At 47.4% G+C, this 20,516-nt stretch overlaps 1 protein-coding gene and 1 pseudogene across 1 annotated transcript in view; both read right to left on the bottom strand.

Moving 5' to 3' along the window:
* REC8 (REC8 meiotic recombination protein) overlaps positions 1–20,516 on the bottom strand; it is a 579,900-nt gene that overhangs the window by 374,414 nt on the left and 184,970 nt on the right. The window contains exons 10-11 of the mRNA XM_086920433.1: positions 11,135–11,244; positions 10,959–11,044 (exon numbers count right to left, since the gene is read on the bottom strand). Of these exons, the coding sequence (XP_086776559.1) occupies positions 10,959–11,044; positions 11,135–11,244 (196 nt within the window). The remainder of the gene's footprint in view (positions 1–10,958; positions 11,045–11,134; positions 11,245–20,516) is intronic.
* LOC147716793 (uncharacterized) lies at positions 12–9,446 on the bottom strand (annotated as a pseudogene).

Raw genomic sequence — 20,516 nt, forward strand, 5'->3', positions numbered from 1 at the left:
ATACATACTATTTACTGATATTTTGTATCACGCTTAATAGATCTCTAAGGATATGCAACAATACATCTATCTAAGGTATCAACTTATTCCCAAGTACATCACTGTGTAAATGGCAATGTCGCCTCTCCTATCATATACAAGAACCAATGTCTTGCCAATCAAGTCCATCCAGTCCTGTTTTTTTCTTTCCATTCTGATACTTGTCGTTGTCACAATCACTCTATCTACTCACAAATAAAATGATGCACCTTGAGCTATGTTTTCAGAACAGTTTTTATTTAGGGAAGTGTAAAATTTACCAATTTGCAATTAATTAATAAGGAAGCAAAACACTCCTACAACTGTACCATACTTACTACTTAAATGTAAGTACAACATTGTGCTTTGAAATCAATTAACTAGAATTAATTTATAAAAATAGTCTTGAATGGAAAAATCCAAAAGCCCATCCAAGTCATTTCATTCCACGATTTCCCTGTGATGTTCTGACCACTATGACGTGCGACCCGGAACTTGCGCTGCTGGAGCACTGGGAGACTTTCTTACTCGCTCCTACATTACTGAGCTTAGCTTTTTTAGTGTTTTTAGAATTGTTACATTGTGTTTGAATTGTACTACTTGCCTGCACTTTACTAGCTGTTCCTCGCACTGCCTGTAAGAGCGGACCCGCCCTTTAAGGTCAGCCCTCTAGTCTGCTGCTCTCACCTCCCACCACCACTACAATAAAACACCAGATGCTGCGACCGTGCCGCGGGCGCGCCAAAGGCAGGCCCGTCTGCGCCCAGAGCGCGACCAGCGCCAGAACCCCTGCCCATTTTTCTGGGCAAACTTACATGCAAAGGGAACTCCTTGACTTGAACCATGGTGAGTGTCTTCAACCAACCTTAATGCTGGATCAATTAGATTACAGCCCTAGGCAATACAATTATTGTGGCCGGACGGCCTTGCATCTACCTATAAAACATGGATCGAATATGCTACTTACCAGTATGCATCTGTTCTTGGCATGTAGGGCTGCTGACATTCATATCTGTGCATAGATTGCCGCCTAGTTTTGGGTCCGGATGATTGCACATTGTTGTCCTGGAAGAGTCTTCGAAGTATCACGAGATAGGTGGCTCCTCCCCTGGACTACAGTGCGCATGGGCATCCTCAGATTGTTTTTCGCCATTGTGGCAGAGATGGAGTGTAATACAGTGAGTGATGTCCATGCTAGATAGTAATTCTGAATGCTACAGCTGCTACAGGCGCCGGGGAGGAGGGTGGGCGATATGAATGTCAGCAGCCCTACATGCCAAGAACAGATGCATACTGGTAAGTAGCATATTCGGTTCGAGGCATGTGGGCTGCTGAATTCATCTCTGTGCATAGATTACATAGCACTCCCTCCTGTTAGCGGCGGCTGCCCGTGCCAGCTGCAGCAGTCTGAAAAAGACTTTTGAGAACAGCCTGTCCTACAGCTGCCTTCTGTTTAGAATGCACATCTACGCAGTAGTGTTTCGTAAATGTATGTGTGGTGGACCAAGTGGCTGCCTTACATATCTCTTCTTAAGGAATATTCCCCAGGAAAGCCATGGACGCTCCTAACTTACGTGTGGAGTGTGCTCGTGGTGGAATGGTTAGTGTGCGTTTAGCCTTAGCATAGCAAATCTATATACATTTAACGATCCACCGGGCTATCCCTGCTTTGGAAATGGGGTTGCCGATGTGTTGTGGAGAAAAGGCAACGAAAAGCTGTTTTGTTTTTCTGAAATCCTTTGTTCTGTCTATATGGTACATTAGAGCCCTTTTGACATCTAACGTGTGTAGGGATCTCTCTGCGACATTTTCCGGATTGGGAAAGAAAACTGGCAGTTCTATGGTCTCGTTCATGTGGAACCGCGAAATCACTTTAGGCATAAATGTAGGGTTGGTGCGTAATACCACCCTATTTGCGTGGACCTGGATGAATGGCTCTTGAATGGTTAGTGCCTGGAGTTTACTAACTCTCCTCAGTGAGGTAATGACCACTAGGAAAGCAACTTTCCAAGTCAGAAATTGAATCTCACAAGAGTGTAGAGGTTCAAAAGGTGGTCCCATTAATCTGGTGAGGACCACATTCAGGTTCCAGACTGGTGACGGTGGGTGTCTGGGAGGGATCACTCTTTTAAGTCCCTCCAGAAAAGCTTTAATGGCAGGCACTCTGAATAAGGAGAGGTGCTGTCTGTTCTGAAGATAGGCTGCTATGGCGGATAAATGTATGCGAATGGAACTGTACGCTAGATTACATCTGTATAAATGCAACAAATAACAGATGATGTTTTGAATAGATGCATCCAGTGGGTTAATGTCATTGTTGGTACAATATATGACAAACCTTTTCCATTTAGCCGTATAGCATGCTCTGGTTGTGGGCCGTCTTGCCTCCTTGATGATATTCATACATTCCGGCGGCAAGTTGAGGTAGCCAAATTCTAGGACCTCAGGAGCCAGATCGCCATGTTGAGCTGTTGCGGATCTGGATGCTGAATGTCTCCATGGCTCTGCGTCAAAAGCCTGGGTGTGAGGCGTAGCGGTTGATGCGGTACCACGGATAGTTCCAGAAAAGTGGTGTGCCACAGTTGGCGTGCCCACATTGGAACAACCAGGATGAGGGTCATCGAGTGTTGCCGTAGTTTGCGTGCCACCAGCAGTATCAAAGGTGCTGGGGAAAAGCGTACGTAAATTTGCCTCACAAGTTCATCCATATCGCATTGCCCTGCGACTGTGGGTGTGGGAACCTGCTTGGCATTTTGCATTTTCCCTTGTGGCGAACAGGTCTATCTGTGGATGACCCCATTGCTGGAAGAACCGTTGGAGTACTGATGGATGTATCTCCCACTCGTGCATCTGGTGGCTGTGTCTGATGAGCAGATCCGCCATCTGGTTGTCCTTGCCCAGGAGGTGTTCCGCCATGAGGAAGATGTTCCCCACTTCCACATGCTCTGAGCCAGATGAGACAACTGTGCATTCCTCCCTGCTTCTGTATGTAGTACATGGCAGTCATGTTGTCCGTCCGGATCAACACGACCTTGTTGCACAAGTGTACCTTGAAAGATTTCACCGCCATGAAGATTGCCATCAGTTCCAAAAGGTTGATGTGCATCTTCTTTGCTGTGCTGTCCATAGTCCCTGCACTGTGTAGTGGAGTACATGAGCTCCCCATCCCTGGAGAGACGCGTCCGCCATCAGTACAATTTGTGGAACAGGCTCTTGGAACGGTCGGCCCTTGCAAAGGTTTCGTGGGTTCCACCAATGCAGAGAGTTGAATGCCCGACCGCTTACCAACACTAGGTCCTTTAACTGTCCTTGAGCCTGATTCCACTGACGTGCTAAGCACTCCTGAAGAGTAGCCTCACGTGCGGGACTATGAAAATGCAGGAGGCCATCATGCCTATCAACTGCATGAACACTTTCGCTGGAGGCGAGCGTTGAGGTCTGAATTTCTGTATCAGCAATTGCATGCTGTTTATACTCACTGAATTTGGCTGTGCTTTGGCTGCCAGAGTGTCTATCGTCGCACCCAGATACTGTCGTACGTGGGCGGGCTGAAGGTTGGACTTTAGGTAATTTAGTGAGAATCCCAGATCGTGAAGAAGGTGAATGGTGTGGGACATGTGGGCGGCACACTGCTCGGCCGACTTTGCTTGGATAAGCCAGTCGTCCAGATAAGGGTAGACGTGAACATTTTGTCTCCGTAGGTGTGCAGCCACTGTCGCCAGGCACTTTGTACACACCCTGGGTGCCGTCGTCACTCCGAAAGGGAGGACATTGAATTGGTAATGCTGATTTTGAATGGTGAATCTGAGGTATTTTCTGTGTGACGGGTGTAGCGGAATATGAAAGTATGCATCCTTCAGATCTAATGTTGCGAGGAAATCTCCCTGACTGAGCAACGGTAGGACCTGCTGCAGTGTTAGCATGTGAAAGTGTTCTGACAGGATGTACTGGTTTAGGGGTCTGAGGTCCAGTATGGGTCTGAGGGACCCGTCCTTTTTTGGGATTAAGAAGTACAGTGAGTACACTCCTGTGCCTCTTTCTTCCACAGGCACGAGTTCGATTGCTCCTTTTTGCAGCATGACGAGTACCTCCTGCTGCAATAAGTGCAAATGCTCTGTGGAAATAGGACGGTGTCTTGGGGGTATGGTGGGTGGAGTAGATGTTAACTCCAGACAATAACCGTACTGGATAAGCTTCCTGACCCACCTGGCTGTGGTGATGGATTTCCAGACTGGCAGGAACTGTTGTAGTCTCCCCCCGACCGGTGTTGTGTGGTCGGGGGGCAGTGACAAGGCGTCACTATTTGTTAGTGGCGGAGGATCTGGAGCTGTCGTTTCCACGCCCTCTGCCCTTGGCACTGTTTCCACGATAGCCACCTCTACTTTGTTTGGTGTATGTGGTTTGCGCGCCACCTTTATTGTACTGTGTTTGCTGGGACAGCTGGCCTCTGGCAACTCCTCTATTGTTTGAGCGACGAAAAGAACCACCCCTGAACTGATGCGACTGGAGAGCCCCCATACACTTTGCAGTTTCAGTGTCCTTTTTGATTTTTTCCAAGGTGGTGTCCACCTCTGGGCCAAATAAATGATCGGAGTTTACAGGCTGATTTAGTATGGTGGTCTGTATCTCTGGCTGAACCCGGAGATTCTGAGCCAGGCATGTCGCCTCAACATCACACTGGTGTTAATGGCTCTGGCCGCGGTGTCTGCTGCGTCCAGTGCACACTTGATAGAAGCATTTGATATGAGCTTTCTTTCCTGAATTAGCATCTCTGCTGCCTCCTTATATTCATCTGGCAAGTATTGTAACAGGGTCTCAAGTGTATCGTAATGGGCCATGTCATATCTGGCTAAGAGTGCCTGAGTGTTTGAAATGCGCCAGATATTGGCCGCTTGAGCTGCCACCCTTTTCCCTGATGCTTCTAGCACTTTAGATTCTTTGTCAGGGGGAGGAGCATCACCCGTTGTTTGTGAGTTCGCCCTCTTCCGGGCATTGGAAACCACTAGAGAGTCCAACGGCAACTGTCCCTTAATGTAGGTAGGGTCCCCAGGCGCCGGTTTGTACTTTTTTTCAATTCTGGGGTTTATTACCCAGGCCCTTGTGGGCTCTTTAAATATGTCTCCAGCATGTTTTAAGACACCCTTCAACATTGGCAGAGTCTTGACAGTTCTTTCTGAGGTGGAAAAGGTGTCAAACAGAAAATCCACTTCAATAGGGTCAGCATGGAGCTGAACATCATGATTTTTGGCTGCCCTTTCAATAAGTGCATTAAACGCCGCCAAGTCTTCAGTAGGCGATGTTTTTACAGCATACACATGACTGTCCGGGGCAGTGTGTGGATCCCCTGGGTCAGCAGCGTCTGCCCAGGGTTCAGTTTGATCTTCTGGATCAGTGTCCACAGGATAGCTGTACTCCTCATTGTCACCTTCCCCTGTCTCCACATCCGAGTAAGTGGGCGAAACAGGAGCAGTGTATTGGCCACGTGGAGATATAGGTTCGACAAGAACAGGTGTTGTAGTAGAATCTTTCTTCTTTTTCAATGGGATTCTATATGACTCCATAGGCTGTTCCGGGGCGATCTTTCGTTTGTAAATTGAAAGTCTATCTGTGTCGGCATCGATGAATTGTTCCGACTACTCTTCTAGCGAGGATTGTCGATGCTTCGTGACCAGTACCGCAGTTGTGGGCTTCGGCCCCGTGGACACCTTCTTAGACGCTTCGACGGCCCTCTTTGGGGCGAAGGCCTTAGGTACCACTTTCGGCGGCAGCGTGAACTGGATGGGCGCCGGCGACTTTTGAAGTATTCTGGCAGGCTTTGGTGGTGGAGTATCGTTTGGTCCGACAGCCGAAGCCTTTTCCTTAATTCGCTTGAGCGAGTCCGACACCTGCGTCGAGAAGGAGGCGGACGGCTGCGTCGATCCGACGGGTTCCTTCGAGCCACCGCCAGGCGTCGACTCGAGGTTCGTACCGCTCTTAGCCTTGTCTGGTCGACGCGTAGGATTGAGAACCTTCTGAGCTCCGAGTCCTTCGTCTGTGTCGACGGTCTTCCGCGCCGATTTTTTCGGGTCGACGTCTTTGACCAGTTTTTTCAGTGTCCCAGTCTTCGGCTCGACACCCTTTAGCAACCTCACCGGGTCGATAACACCTTTTTGCTTCGTCGGTGCAGATAGTTCAGACGACTTCGAGCCGACCAAAGCAATACGCACTTTCGGTTTCGATTTCGCCTCTAGTGCTTTTGGTTGTGTAGACACTGAAGCTTTCTCTTTCGGTTTCGATTTGGCAACCCGTGGCTCCTTAGAAGTGTCCGAAACTAGGCCCGAAGGCGAGGCTGCAGGACCTAGTGTAAGATCTTGGGTAAGGCCATGTGGCCTTATTACAGTGTCTCGGCCCCAGTATCAGCGTTCGGGCCTAGCTCCTCACTTGAGCTATCTTCCATGGCCCCAAAGGCCCCATCGTCGTCTCCTACCTCGTCGACGACGTCTTCAGTATCGACCATTTCAATATCGGCGTCGTAGCTGGAGTCAATCTCCGATGCGGGATCAGACAGGTCATCTCGAACCTCCCGCTCTGCCCCCTCATCGTCCCCGGCATCGAATATGTTCACCGGGTCAGGTGCCGTCTGCTGGGCTTCCTTGCGCGCTGCTCGTCAAAGTCGAATCGTCTTCTTGGAGCGAAAACGAGAACAAGCCATACAGCTGGCTTCATCGTGATCCGGCTACAGGCACTTGTTGCACACTGGGTGGACGTCGATGTGGGGATATTTTGAGTTACACACGGGACATCTTTTGAACGGGCTCCGTTCCATGATGGGTCGTCGATAAGGCCTCTGGCATCGACCGGGCCTTCAGTGCTGAAAAGCCACGCGGCTCCACTGGATGTCCGGCTCGGGAACTGAGCTGGAACAGAACTGGGCACCGATCGCAAGACAATACCGGCGACATACTACAGGCCTTTTGGCCAAAAAGAAAGTTTTTTATCGATTCCGAACTTGAGTTAACAAATATGCATCCGAACCCAATGGCGGAAAAAAACAATCTGGGGATGGAGTCGATGCCCATGCGCACTGTAGTCCAGGGGAGGAGCCACCTATCTCGTGATACTTCGAAGACTCTTCCAGGACAACAATGTCTGATCATCCGGACCCAACATTAGCCGGCGATCTATGCACAGATATGAATTCAGCAGCCCACATGCCTCGAACCTTAGACTCTTTGTCAGGAGGGGGAGCATCTCCTGTGGTTTGTGAGTTAGCTCTCTTTCGAGCGTTTGCTACTACTAGTGAGTCTAAAGGCAACTGGGATTTAATATAAGTAGGGTCTGTAGGGGCCGCTTTATATTTCTTCTCAATCCTGGGATTGAGTACACGTGCTCTGGCTGGATCTTTGAATATGTCTGGCGCGTGTTTTAGTACCCCTTTAAACATAGGAAGTGTTCTGACATTTTTCTCAGAAGTAGGGAAGGTGTCAAATAAAAAATCTTCTTCTATTGGGTCAGTGTGCATGTCGACATTGTGGTATTTAGCTGCCCTATCCAGCAGTTGGTTAAAGACAATGGTGTTGTCAGTAGGCGACGGCTTTGTAGGGTATGAGGAGGTGTCTTGGATTGGTTGTGGGTCATATGGATCATTCTGGTCATCCCATGTGTCATCCTGTGCATCAGGATCCTCTGGCTCATTAAAATTATCCTGAGGATCTACCCCCATGTTATCTCCATCATTATAATCTGAATGTGTAGGAGAGTAGGGCACAAAAGGCATATTAGGAAAGAAAGGAGGAGGATTAAAAGGCCTTGAGGGAGATGTCCCGAAGTCTTTTTTCTTTGGAGGAACAGGGGAAGGAGTGTCCGTGTCCAATGGTCTCTTTTTCCAGTGGTAAACTGTAACGTGTCCTGTTTCAGGGTCTATATATAGTTTAGGTTGTTCCTCACTCACTGGATCAGGATGGAATAGTTCTTCCTCAACTGTCCGTGGCTTTGGCGCCGATGTTTTTGGCTTAGTGACTTGTTTGTGAGTCTTTGGCCCGAGGGCCTTTGGTTGTGGAGCTTTTTTTGGCTCTGCTGTTGCTTTTGGGTTGGTAAACTTTCTCGGTTCGACGTCCTTTGTTGGTTTAACAGTCTTTTTAATTTTGCCGACCTTTTTTGGCTCGGCAACCTGTTTCGGATCGACCGGATCTTTTGGTTTGATACGCTTTTTATGCTCAACGGCCTTTTTCGGCTCAATGTTTTTGGTCGAGTCAATGGCTTTTTCGGGGGTCGAGTCAATGGCTTTTTTCGGCTCGACGTACTTTGTAGTGTGATCCTGTTTGTGTTGATCGACACTCTTTGTAGGATCGACGGCCTTCTTTGGGTCGGGTGTTCTTTTTGGATCGACCACCCGTTTTGGCTCGAGGCTCTTCTTTGGCTCGATAGCTTTTGGCTCGAGAACCTTTTTCTTCAGTTTGACGACGTTTGGTTCGACAACCTTCCTCGGTTCGACGACGTTTGGTTCGACGTCCTTCGGTTCGACAACCCTCTTGGGGTCGACAACCTCCTTGGGGAAAGTGGTACTCGGTCCTGGGCTATCAGAAGGCCTGGTTTTGTGCTTCGGAGCCGAGCCGGAAGGCAGGGCTTCTGAAGGAGCTTGTCGATCTCGGCGAAGGCCTTTAGGCGATGCTTCGACCGGAGCCTTATCTTTTGAGATAAGCAGTGTTGGGGGCTGGGTACTCACTTTTTGCCCCGGCGTGATTTGGTCATCAGAGTCCGACTGGTCCTCAACGGTGACGATTTCTAGATCCTAGTCCGCCGCTTCTGAGAGGTCGTGTTCATCATCGAAGATGTTCTCCGGTTCCGGTGCCGGCCGCTGCATCTCTTCCCTAGCAGCCCGTTGATTCCGGATGGTCTTCTTCGAACGGAATTGGGCACACGCTGGGCAATTTTCTTCGGTGTGCTCCGGTGATAAGCACTTGTTGCATAATGTAGGTTTGTCAGTATGCAGGAATTTGAAGTGGCATTGTGGGCACCTTTTGAACAAGCTCATTTCCATCGACAGCAGGCCCACGTGGCGTCGAAAGGCCCAAAGTCTGAACTGTGGGAGATTAGAACTGAGCTACTGGCTCTGGAGGTTCCGGTGATGGCGAATCCCCTGGGATGTCTGAAAGTTTGAGATGAAGGGAAAACTTTGTCTTCACACAAGAGGAATCTGCTCGCACTTTCCTGGATGGCATAAATTCAGCAGATGCTACATAATGAGAAGCTAGATGGTAATGGGGTAATGTAGGGCAGACGGGAATTTCATTGTGACCTTTGCCTGAAGAGGTCATTCTTGATCTCCCGGGAGAGTTTTCACCGTAGAGGAAGCTGAGCGGATATGTAGAATATACTTTGAAGGCTGCTTTAATGATCACTTTATGCTCTTTTTTCTCCTTCTTAGTCCCATTTGGGTTACTTAACATGGACGATATTTGGAGACTATGCAAACAGAAATGTATAGTGATTAGCTCCAGTTCCTTAGTTGGCAAATTGGGAAGGAGAAGTTTTCCTATGTATTACAAAAGGAATATTGCAGGATCTGTCTGTACTGATGGTTTCATTTATCAATAAATGAGGAAGCAAGTTAAGCAGTCTAAAGTATATTGCCTTCTTGTGTCCCACCTCATGGTAAAATCATCAATGATGCAAGGACACATGCACCAGTGGGGGTCCATGTCCCTATGAACGGCAGCATCAGCAAAAACGAACAAACTAGTTTGTAATAAATCTGCTCCTCAAGGCAAAGTAGCGGGAGAAGATGGAAGTCGGATCTCCTCAAGAAAAATGAAATAACTTGGTTGGTGCTTTATTGTTTTGTCTTATTTGACTCATTGAGGCTAACAATGCTCTGCAGTATGTGGTTTGCATTAGATTTCATAAATGTGTTCATTGTCCAATGGATTATCCAGTTATGGCCAAGAGAGATTTGGGTCAAAATGGTAAAAGGCTTAACCATCTTCTATGGAAAGGAAACCAATGATTTGCTTGATTCATAGCAGCTTGTTCCTGCCGCTGCTCATGTGCCCACTGATGTTTATTGAGTCATGCCGCTTTCACCCATAATCTCTTTTAAAACTTATCAGCTACCCGATTTCTCCATCCTTCCTGAGATCACACAGGATGAAAATCCCTTTGATTTCCATCTGTGATGTTCTTGCACTCTTGCTGCTGAAGGGTGCAACATTGTGTTCCCATTCTGAATGGGCCCGCTTTTGCCCAGTCTATCTGCAACTTTTGAGCTCTATGAAACATTTCATCTGTAATTCCATCTTCTTTTCACACTGGTTACCAGGTTCGTTACACTCTTTCCTCTCTTTCACTCCTGCATCTCAAATGACCTCTGAAGATACCCTGACCCATGCAATGTCACCAGGGGTGAGAATCGGAAATGTTCTAAAAGAACCAGCCAAGATTGTCCACTATGTGATTGTTCTTCAGTGTCAAAGTAAACAAGTAAAAGAACATTGTGAAAATCTGCAAAGAAAGAGGAAAGCCCTTGGAAGAATTGTCTCCTGTCAAAGGTGCAAGGACACTTTGACTCCCACCCTGACTGATCCTGTATCAAAGCGCCCACACCAACCATCCACAAATGTTTGTCACCAAGTGTTATCATTCGAAGCTGAAATGCTGCTGCAATGGAAAGGAAACCACACCAGCCCATCCCAGTGGTGGAACAAAAAACACTCACTTCCAAAACATCTATTTTTAACAATTAGAGTAGGTTCGGCTGCTATAGATGTTTACAACTTTTGAGAGTGCATCATTGCCTTTACTTCACATACATTGAAGGACACCCTATTCCTTGTTTTCATATATTATCTAGAGCACAGGTGTGGACAACTTAAGACATGAACAGAGGGTGTGGGCAACTTTATCTTTTCACAAATATGAGGTGCATAGACTGACATTCCTATTTTCTGTAAATAAGTGCTTACTTGAGGGCTTCTTGGGCGCTCTACAACCATAGGAGACAACGGAACTTGTTGAAGTGAAGGGACACGAGGCTCGATTGGTGTCACCTCTGGAAAAAAAACAACGGAAGATGAAAAAGTCACCACCGAAAAGTTAATACACACGATGCATTATATAAATACAGTACAGATGTATTTACCAGCAGGAAGTTCGGAGGACTCTGGGGCAGGGGGCAAAATAATGGGCTCGCCAGTTACGTCATCCAAAAGAATCACAGAATCCAGCTCTGGGCCTGGCTCTTCCTGCAGCCTAAGGACAAAACCAGAATCAGCATATTACAGACACTGACTTACTACTAGAGGCTAAGATCAGTAAATTAAAAGTACATTTCCCATAGGTCTCTTCTCTTGGTACCTAAATTTGAAATCTTGACATTTTACATGTTCTTTTGCTAAAAAGATATGTATTCTGGACTTCCCACACGTATGAAAGATTTGGTTTACCTTTGTGTGGATGGGCCACTCGTATGCTTGTGATATTACTTTGCTTAGGAGACCTGCTTGGTAGTTCTGGGCCCCATCGGATGAACTTCCGTAATGGTTAGGTTTCAAGCAGTATCGATATGGCCCATGCCTCCTTTGACGCACTAGCCTTTTTCGGTACTCTCTGCTTATTCAGAGAGTAGATGGTGGGATCTGTCTGAGGCAACTGTATTGTATTGTAACAGCATTTATATAGCGCTTACTATGCCTGACGACATGACAAAGAGCTTTTTCGACGAGTAGCATGCTACTCTGGAACCCATAAAGAATAAGTGGTGAATTAGAATAGCGAAATATGAAATTAATTTGGCTGGTGGATATGTTGGTCTAGTCAATTATTTGGATTGAGAAGGATAGTGGAGGGATAGAAGAGGGAAAAGGTCTGCATTAATGTCGCCCATCCTTTTCAACATCTACATGAATTCATTACCGGCACTGATCAATCAATTTCACCTCACTTTCTATAACTATGCAGATGACACGCAAATACTTTTCCAACTGGAAAGCGCCAAAGACATTGGAAAGTCGCTTATTTTCAGCTGTCTCAGAGCCGTGGATCAATGGATGACGTGCAGCCATCTCAAATTGAGTGCTTCCAAAACGGAAATACTCACATGTGGCGATTAGAAAATTATGACCCGCTCGCCGCCTGGCCTGATGATCTGGGAACACCGCCTAAAGTGTCTAAGGAAGTAAGAAACCTCGGAAAGACCATGGACTTAAAGCTATCAATGAATGCCAAAGTGGACAAACCAGCAAGATCAAGCTTTGTTACTATAAAAACGGAGATAAATCTTCCCCCATTCAGCATTTTTACCCAAGGTCCAGGCTACCATCCCTCTTGTTCTGTTCGAACTCAATTACGCCAATAGCCTCTACCATGGATCACCTTTAACTACTATGAAAGGACTACAACGGATTCAGAACTCGGATGCCAGCCTACTCTTACACATAAAACTGCAAGGCCACATCTCCCCTGCCTTTAAAGCCCTGCATTGGTTATCAGTGGCCAGATAATCCATGTTCAAACTTTTTTGTATCACCCACAAAGCAATACATGGAACGGGACCGCTCTTCATCAGGAATAAAATCCCTGAACACATTCAACAAAGGAACCTCTGCTCTAGAGTGGCATCTTGCCTCAAAATCCCAAAGTACAAGAAAAACCTTGGGTGGCACATCCTTCTCTGCAGCCACACCATGGAACTCTTTACCCCTCAACATAAGATCCAAGGATAACCACTTTATCTTCAGAAAACTACTGCTGCATGAACACCATACGCAACCAGAAAAATACACCATATACCTCAGTATATACATATGTATCTACACATGTGTATTGCTTTCCATAAATGTGTATAGAAATTATGTTAAAAAAAATATAGATATTCATTAGTTCTGCTTAACAAATGTACATTTTACTGATAGTTACAATATTCTAAGTTTTTAACATGTATATAAGTAAATGCATAAATAACTAAATCTCTTATTATAACTAATGATCACCAATTCCTTCATTATGGAATTACAAACATTGTAAATAAAAAAAAAAAAAGTCAACAACACTTGAAAGCCGAAGTTTATTAGTTGCATCTTTAATCTACATATACTACCTTCCTTATGCATATATATACCTTCCATGTACTTATGTATCTATATATTTATTCTTTTTCTTCTAATTCAGCAAATCCAATGCACTACCCTATTTCTCACCATATACCGCTCTCAATATGTCCTCTACCTCAACTCTCTGACTCATTTCAAATCTCATTCTACTACTCTTTCCAATGCACTACCCTATTTCCTACCCTAAACCTCTATCAATATATCCTCTACCTCCACCCTCTAATTCATCCCATCCCCCATACCACTACTATGATCCCCAAAATAACCCTTACTAGACTCTTTGCTACTCTACACCACCTTGCATCAGCTCATACCTTTTTACTATTCAGATCTCCTAACAAAGCCTTTCTAACCCCTTCCCTCGGACTCTTCCCCCTCCACTTCCCTTTTACTCATCCCAAGCCTCCTCCTATTGCTATGACCAATAAAAAAATCTAAATTCTTCCCTCTTCTATCCCTCCACTATCCTTTTCAATCTAAATAACAGACCAACATGCCCACCAAACACATCATTTTCATATTTCACTGTACTACTTCACCATGAGTCCTATATGAATTCCAGAGTAGAGTCCTACTTGGCAAAAAAGCGTTTCAACATCTCATCAGGGAAGCCTTTTCCCTCTTCTAGCGCTCCACTATACTTCTCAATCCAAATAACTAACTAACATATCCACCACTCAAATTACTTTCAGATTTTCACTATACTAATTCACCACTAATCCTTTATAGGTTCCGGAGTAGCATGCTACTTGCCGAAAAAGCAAGTCAATTTTATTTATTATTTATTTAGCGATTTATAGAGCGCCTGGTGACCCGGAGGCATCCCCGCGCTATAAAACTTGTGGAGACCAGAGGGGGAAGGGGAACTATTTTGGGAGAAGCAGAGGTTTCAATTTTTTACGGAAAAGGAGGTGGCTGGGTTCCAGCCGCAGGAGGCGGGGGAGTGAGTTCCATCCTGAGGACGCTTTTACTGAGAAGCGTCGACCGCCAGTGCGTGCCTTCCTAAATCTAGGGACATTGGCCAGACGCTCGTTATCCGAGCGCAGGGGTCTGGAGGCCTTGTATGGAGTGACCAAGTCTCTCAGGATAGAAGGGCCTAGCCCGTTGAGGAGTTTGTGGGCGGTACACAAGGCCTTAAATTCTACCCTCTGACGTACTGGAAGCCAGTGTAGGGCCTTGAGCGCTGGTCTGGCGGAGACTCTGGAAGGGAGACTCATAAGGAGCCGGGCAGCAGCGTTTTGAGTTTGTTGAAGTTTTGCCAAGGTGGATTCAGGGGCTCCAAGATAGACAGCGTTGCTGTAGTCCAGCCGAGCAAGGATCAGACCTTGAACCAAGAGCTTCCTTGATAGGGGCGGAAGTAGTGGAAGGATCCTGCGGATGGAGCCCATGAGTCCGAAGCAGGTACCTGCCGTTTTGGCTGCCTGGGTCTTCAAGGACAGCTCAGGTTCAAGCCAGACTCCCAAGGTCTTGATTTCTTGTTTCGGGGTGGGCACCTCGCCGAAAACGTCTGGCCAGACCGATGGGGGGATGGTGGTCCATTTCTTGCCCATAAGCATGACTTCGGTTTTCGATCCGTTGAGCTTAAGTGATGACTCGCACATCCAGTGATGGATTTCCTGGAGGCAGTTCAACAGATTGTCTGGGTGGTTGTCAAGATGTGAGAGTGAGACGACCAGTTAGCAGGTAGCAAGCGCTATATAAATGCAAACCTTTTTTCCCCTCTTCTATCCCTCCATTATCCTCAATCCAAATAACTGACTAACATCTAACACTCATACTTTTTTCATATTTCCTTATACTAATTCACCACTAATACTTTAAGGGTTCTGGAGTAGCATGCTACTTGCAGAAAAAGCGATTCAACGCCTCGTCAGGGGTATTAAGCACTATATAAATGCAATAACCCTTCAGACTGCTCAAAGCACTGCCCTCTTGGGCAAGGTAAAAAATAAAAAGTAAAATATCAGAAAGGGAGGCACAAAATGGGTCAACTGACTTTTGTGTACAATATGCTTCAATCGCTTCAAATAGGAGGCATGGAGGGACACCTGGCTTCCAAAATAACATTGTAGACTTTGAGAGGAAGATCGAAAGCTATCAACTCCCGCTGCTCAATATCCACGCAAGAAGGGGGAGAGTTAACAGGTTTGGCTGGAGGGCTGCTGCGACAGGAGATCCTACCTAAGGGACAACCTGATCGGAAGATCGATTGCCATGCTGAGGAGCTGGGGATGCCAGACTCTTCGTGCCCGTGCCCAGTCCAAAGCCACAAGGATGTATTGGGCCCGGTTGTTCCTGATCTTCTTGAGAACTCAGGGCAGAAATGGTATGGGCGGAAATGCATACAGGAATTTTGAGCTCCACTCAAACCGAAAAATTTCTCCGAGCCAGTGCCACCTTGGACACTCCAGCATGCAAAACTGCTGACATTGCGCGTTCTCACCGGAGGAAAACAGATGTAACTAAGGTTCTCCCCACTGCTGAAAAAGACCTTGCGCCACCGCCAGTTTGAAACACCATTCATGATCTGTTAGGCATCGAAGGCTGAGCTGGTCCGCCCTGGTGTTCAGGAAACCTGCCAGGAGTTGAACCACTAGGGAAATGCCCTGATGTTCCAGCCATCTCCACACACAACTTCTCTTAACAAAGGGTCCAGGACCCCACCCCGCCCTGTTAGTTGCAGTAAAATATGGTGGTGGTGTTGTACACTTGTACTAGGCTTCAATTTTGGAGGGTAGAAAGGCTGTCAATGCCAATTGGATCACTAAGAGCTCCAAAAGGTTGATGAGCCCGGATTCTGCAAGAGACCAGAGTCCTCTGATCTCCACCTCTCCAAGATGGCTGCCTCATCCCAGGAGTGACGCATCTGTAACTACTGTGAGATCTGTTTGGGTGAGAGGGGTCTGCCTCTGACCCAATCGCAGTACGTTAGCCACCACAGCAAATCCTTTACAGCCTCCTCTGAGATCTGGACCAGATCGGTAGGATTCCCCTGAGGTAGCGTTCATAGGACCTTCAGGTACCACATACGCCATCTGGAATGTATGACCAGCAGGATGCAGGAGGCCATGAGGTCCAGCAGGCTCAGACTTAGTCTCAGTAAAATACAGTAAAGAGGCTGAAATATCGGTATGATAGCCTGAATATCCTGGACTCGCCACTGGTGAGGATAAGCCCGAAACATCCTTATTTCCAGAACAGCTCAGATAAAAGGGAGCGTCTGAGAGGGAGTCAGGTGTCACTTCAGCATGTTGATATTGAACACAAGCGAATACAGGATGTCCGCCGTAACCTGGACTGTAAGAAGAAAGTCTGGGGTGAGCCCGCCTTCCACAGCCAGTCGTCAAGATAAGGGAAGACTGACACCCCTGATCTCTGCAGATGAGTTGCAACAACCGTGCTATCACTTCTGTGAACATCCGAGGGGCGCAGGCAAGGCTAAAAGAGGGCACAGTAAACTGAAAGTGCTTGTGGCCCACTGTGATAACACTGGTGGGCAGGCAGGACGGAGATATGGAATTAAGAGTCCTGCAAGTCCAAAGCTACCATCCAGTCTTCTGGATCCAGGGCAGACAAGACCTGAGCCAGTGGGCTCATCTTGAATACCTCCTTTTTGATGGTACATGTTGAGGGCTCAGAGATAGGGAAAGGACTTTGTCCTTTTTGGGGACAAGAAAGTACCTGGAATACCAACCACAGCCTCCTTCTGGCCCCAGAACCCTCTGTATGGCTTCCTTGGCCAAGAGAACCATGAATTCCTTGCAGAGCAAGGAAAAATGATAGTCCATCAGCTGGTCGTAAGATGGAGGCATGGAGGGATGGGTGGTCTTGAATGGGAGGGAGTAGCCTTTTCGGACGATCTGCAAAACCCACCTGTACGATGTTATAGACTGCCAGTGATGGAAGTGATGGCAGATCCTGCCACCAACTGGACGCCCATTATCTAGAAGGGCAAGATTAGGAGGTTTGGTGGCTGTAGCTTCTGGGGTGTGGTGGCTGGACCAGACCATTGGCTACCCGACCCATGCCCATGCGAAGGCTGGGACGCGTGTGACTCGGGGCTGGGATAGGGTTGGAGCTGTTGAAAACCTCTTCTGTAGCCAAGAAAGGCAGATTGGGGATGACGTGGGCCCAAGGACTTGGCCATAGCTCCTGAGTCCTTAAAGCGCTCCAGCACCTAGTATGCCTAGTCTCTGAATAGATGAGTGCCATCTAAGGGTATGGCCAGAGTTGAAGCTTGGACATCCCACAAGAAGTCAGTTGTGGCATCTCAGGGCCACAGTTAAGGAAACTGCTTTGCCTAGCAAGTCAGTTGTGTCTAGACCACAACAGATCGTGAACTTTGGTGAGTCTCTCCCGTCTGTAACGGGTTGGGAGAGGTTGGCTCATGCCTCCTCCGGGACCTGCGGTCCTATTCCCAAGAGCCCCTGTCCTGGGTATTGGCCAGGTTTCCAGGAGGACATCGCTAACTGCCTCATTGAATGGGAGTGGGTCTGAGGAGGAAACTCCCGGTTGCAGTACCTAAGTCAAGAGATTAGTCTTGACAGCCACCAAGGGCAGCTGAAAGTCAAGGACCTCGGTGGCTCTCCACACCACCATAGCAAAAAAAGCTCCCTCCTCCGTAGCCACAGTAGGGGGAGAAAACATTCCCAGATCTGGAGTGGTATCCAGTCTGCTGGCGTCACTCAGTTCCTAACACCAGTTCATTTGGGGCTCTGGTCTTCTAGAGGGTCGAGTGACACCTTCCACTCCTCCCCGAGACCTAGCCTGTAGGAATGGGGCTCAGGATCTGATCTAGGATCCGATGGGCCTTGCGGCTACGGCACCGGGCAACGTGGTTCTGGCTCCGTGTCGGATTCAGCGCCAGAAGGGTCGGCAACGGGAGCGACATTGGGGAAGCTCAATGTGGTACCACCGCCGCTGATCTGGATACATTATCAGATCTACGGGGCCTCCTAAAGCTGGAGTTGCTGGTGCAGAACTAGATAGGGCACTCCCAACCCCAGGATGGCCATAGGGTCCACAATGGAGTCAAGCTGCCAAATATGAGATGCAGGGCCTCATAAAACTCAAGTTTGGCATGGGTAGCTCCGGCTCAGGGATATTTGGGGAGGTGCGGAGTCGACCGAGGCACAGGCTCCGAAGAACCAGTCCATGGATGCCGATGCTGCTTCGTCGAGTCAGCCGACGGGCGAAGAAAAGTCAAAGAGAGCTTTGACTTCTTACTCTTCGTTTTGTGCCTCTTACCTGAATGTTCCAACGATTTCAGCTGGGATGAAGAGGACTTTGGACTCCGTGAACGATCGTCTTGACCAGGACTGCACCCGTAAAGCCTTCAGCACCATGGCCCGACAATCGAACACATCTTGGAGTCATAATCGCGTTCCAGCCACGGCAGACAGGCAAGATGCAGAACCATCACCAACTTCACCCGGTGACAAGCTCTGCAGGGCTTACAACCTGTCCTACATGATGACATACTTCACACACTAGAAGGAAACCTCTAAAAGTGGCAAAATTCCTGTCAAAAGAGAATAACGTCAGTGTATTAGGGCGAAAAAAGAAGAAGAAACTTCAAAGTACCCCCAAGAGTGGGCAAAGGTATGTGTATGATACTGCGCACAGAGGAGAGGCTCGTCTTTCCGGATACGACTCAAGTAATTTAAGGGCCGTCCCAGTGCCGATCTCCGCAGGTTTCGAACGGGTTTTTATGTATACTAGCCCAAGATAGAAGGTTGAGCCGTCTGACAACTTCACAAAGTAAAATTTTAAAAAGGCCAAATAGATTTCGGGGGCCGTCCAAGTATATAGGCACGGAGAGTCCGGAATGGAATGTTGCACAACCTATCTGTCGTACAATCCTAGTCTGTAGTCCCTCAGTGCGTAGATATTCATGCCAAGTCCATTTGCAAATATAATGCCCGAATCGTAATGTGATAGTTAGGGCTGGCCAACCGACAATCCGACACGCAGCGACAACAAAGAGTCCTCCAGCGAGCCCTTTAGTAGGTGAAAAAACGGGTTTTGTAAGCTGCCCTAGGAATCGCACACGCTCATGCGTGTTCTTTTCCTTTTGTGTGCACCTATTGGCCTTTGCGTGCGTCTTTTAATGAAAGACTGCACGCAATAGGCCGCAGGCAGGCGCATTGCTCCGCCCATGGGCTATTGGTGTCTATTACGCGCTTGGTGTGCGTAATAGACACCAATAGGCCATGTGGTTACGTGTGACGCTTGCGAGCGCACCACTCACAACGCCCGCGAGCGTGTTAGCAGCAGAGGCGGTGCAACAGACACTGGCTGACAAAGTTACGCTCGCTCTTTAACTTTTGAGCTTTTTTTTCATTCACCAAAATACTATTGTAGGATTTTCTGTCACCACACAATTCTGAAAAACGGGAATACGGTTGAAGAACCCAAGTCACAAAATATTTTTTCCTAATATCGACGTGTGTGGAAATTAATGAAAATTGCATTTTTTTTAACTTTTATTTTGTAACAGTCGAATTTCCAAAAAATTCAGCTTGTGCGCAAAATAAACTATGGATAAAGAGACAGCTTAATCCTTTGTTTTACTCTGGAGGCCAGGGCAAAGCCAAGCACATACACCATACTCAAAGGTGCTGCTGTCTACGTGAGCTATGTCTACGCTGCCTATCACCTGCATGGTCAATCAAGCTCTCCTTACCCGCTCTGTTTAATGCCCTTGTTCTCTATTACTCTCTTCCACAAGCAAATACCTAAGTGATTTCCTTGCTGCTATCCAACTGACATCTACATATTTACCTGACCTCTTACTGTATAACTACTTCATCGTATTGTACAATTCCTGGTTACCGTTTACTTCGCGCTCCTATCTCCCCTCTGCCTACCCTCTTTCTCCTGCATCTGGGACATGGTGCACTCTTTGCTGGTATGTACAAGACCAATGTCCTGGGGGTTAAGTTGGCGAGGAGGTTTTGCCTTTTGTGGGTCTTCAGGGATATGCGTCACACTTTCATCAATACCAGTTCAGATACGAATCTGCAACTCTGAAAAAAATCGTAGCCATGGTGGCATATACGCCACAGATGTTTTCCTTCATATGCTACCAGTCAACGTATGGTTGATTTTACTTTGTTAAATATCCATTGTACCAAGCCCTGAAACTCGGTTTCGAGTTCACTCTACATAAGACAATAAAGTAAATGGGATGCGTGCACAGGTCATGCTTTGGACTGTAGTCGTGGGCCTGCCAACTCACCCCCTCCCCGTGTCCCATGGCAACCAGTGAATAGTAAAGCGCACGAGCAGGGATGGGCACTTGTCCTTCCTTTGTGAATGGCCAACTGCGTCCGGATCTACGTGGACGCAGATCTCCAAGACCCAGCCAATGCGCGCCACTCTGAACGAGGCCCGCGGAACTTCGCAGATACA

The sequence above is a fragment of the Lissotriton vulgaris genome, chromosome 5, assembly GCF_964263255.1.
Source record: "Lissotriton vulgaris chromosome 5, aLisVul1.2, whole genome shotgun sequence".
Lineage (NCBI taxonomy): Eukaryota > Metazoa > Chordata > Amphibia > Caudata > Salamandridae > Lissotriton > Lissotriton vulgaris.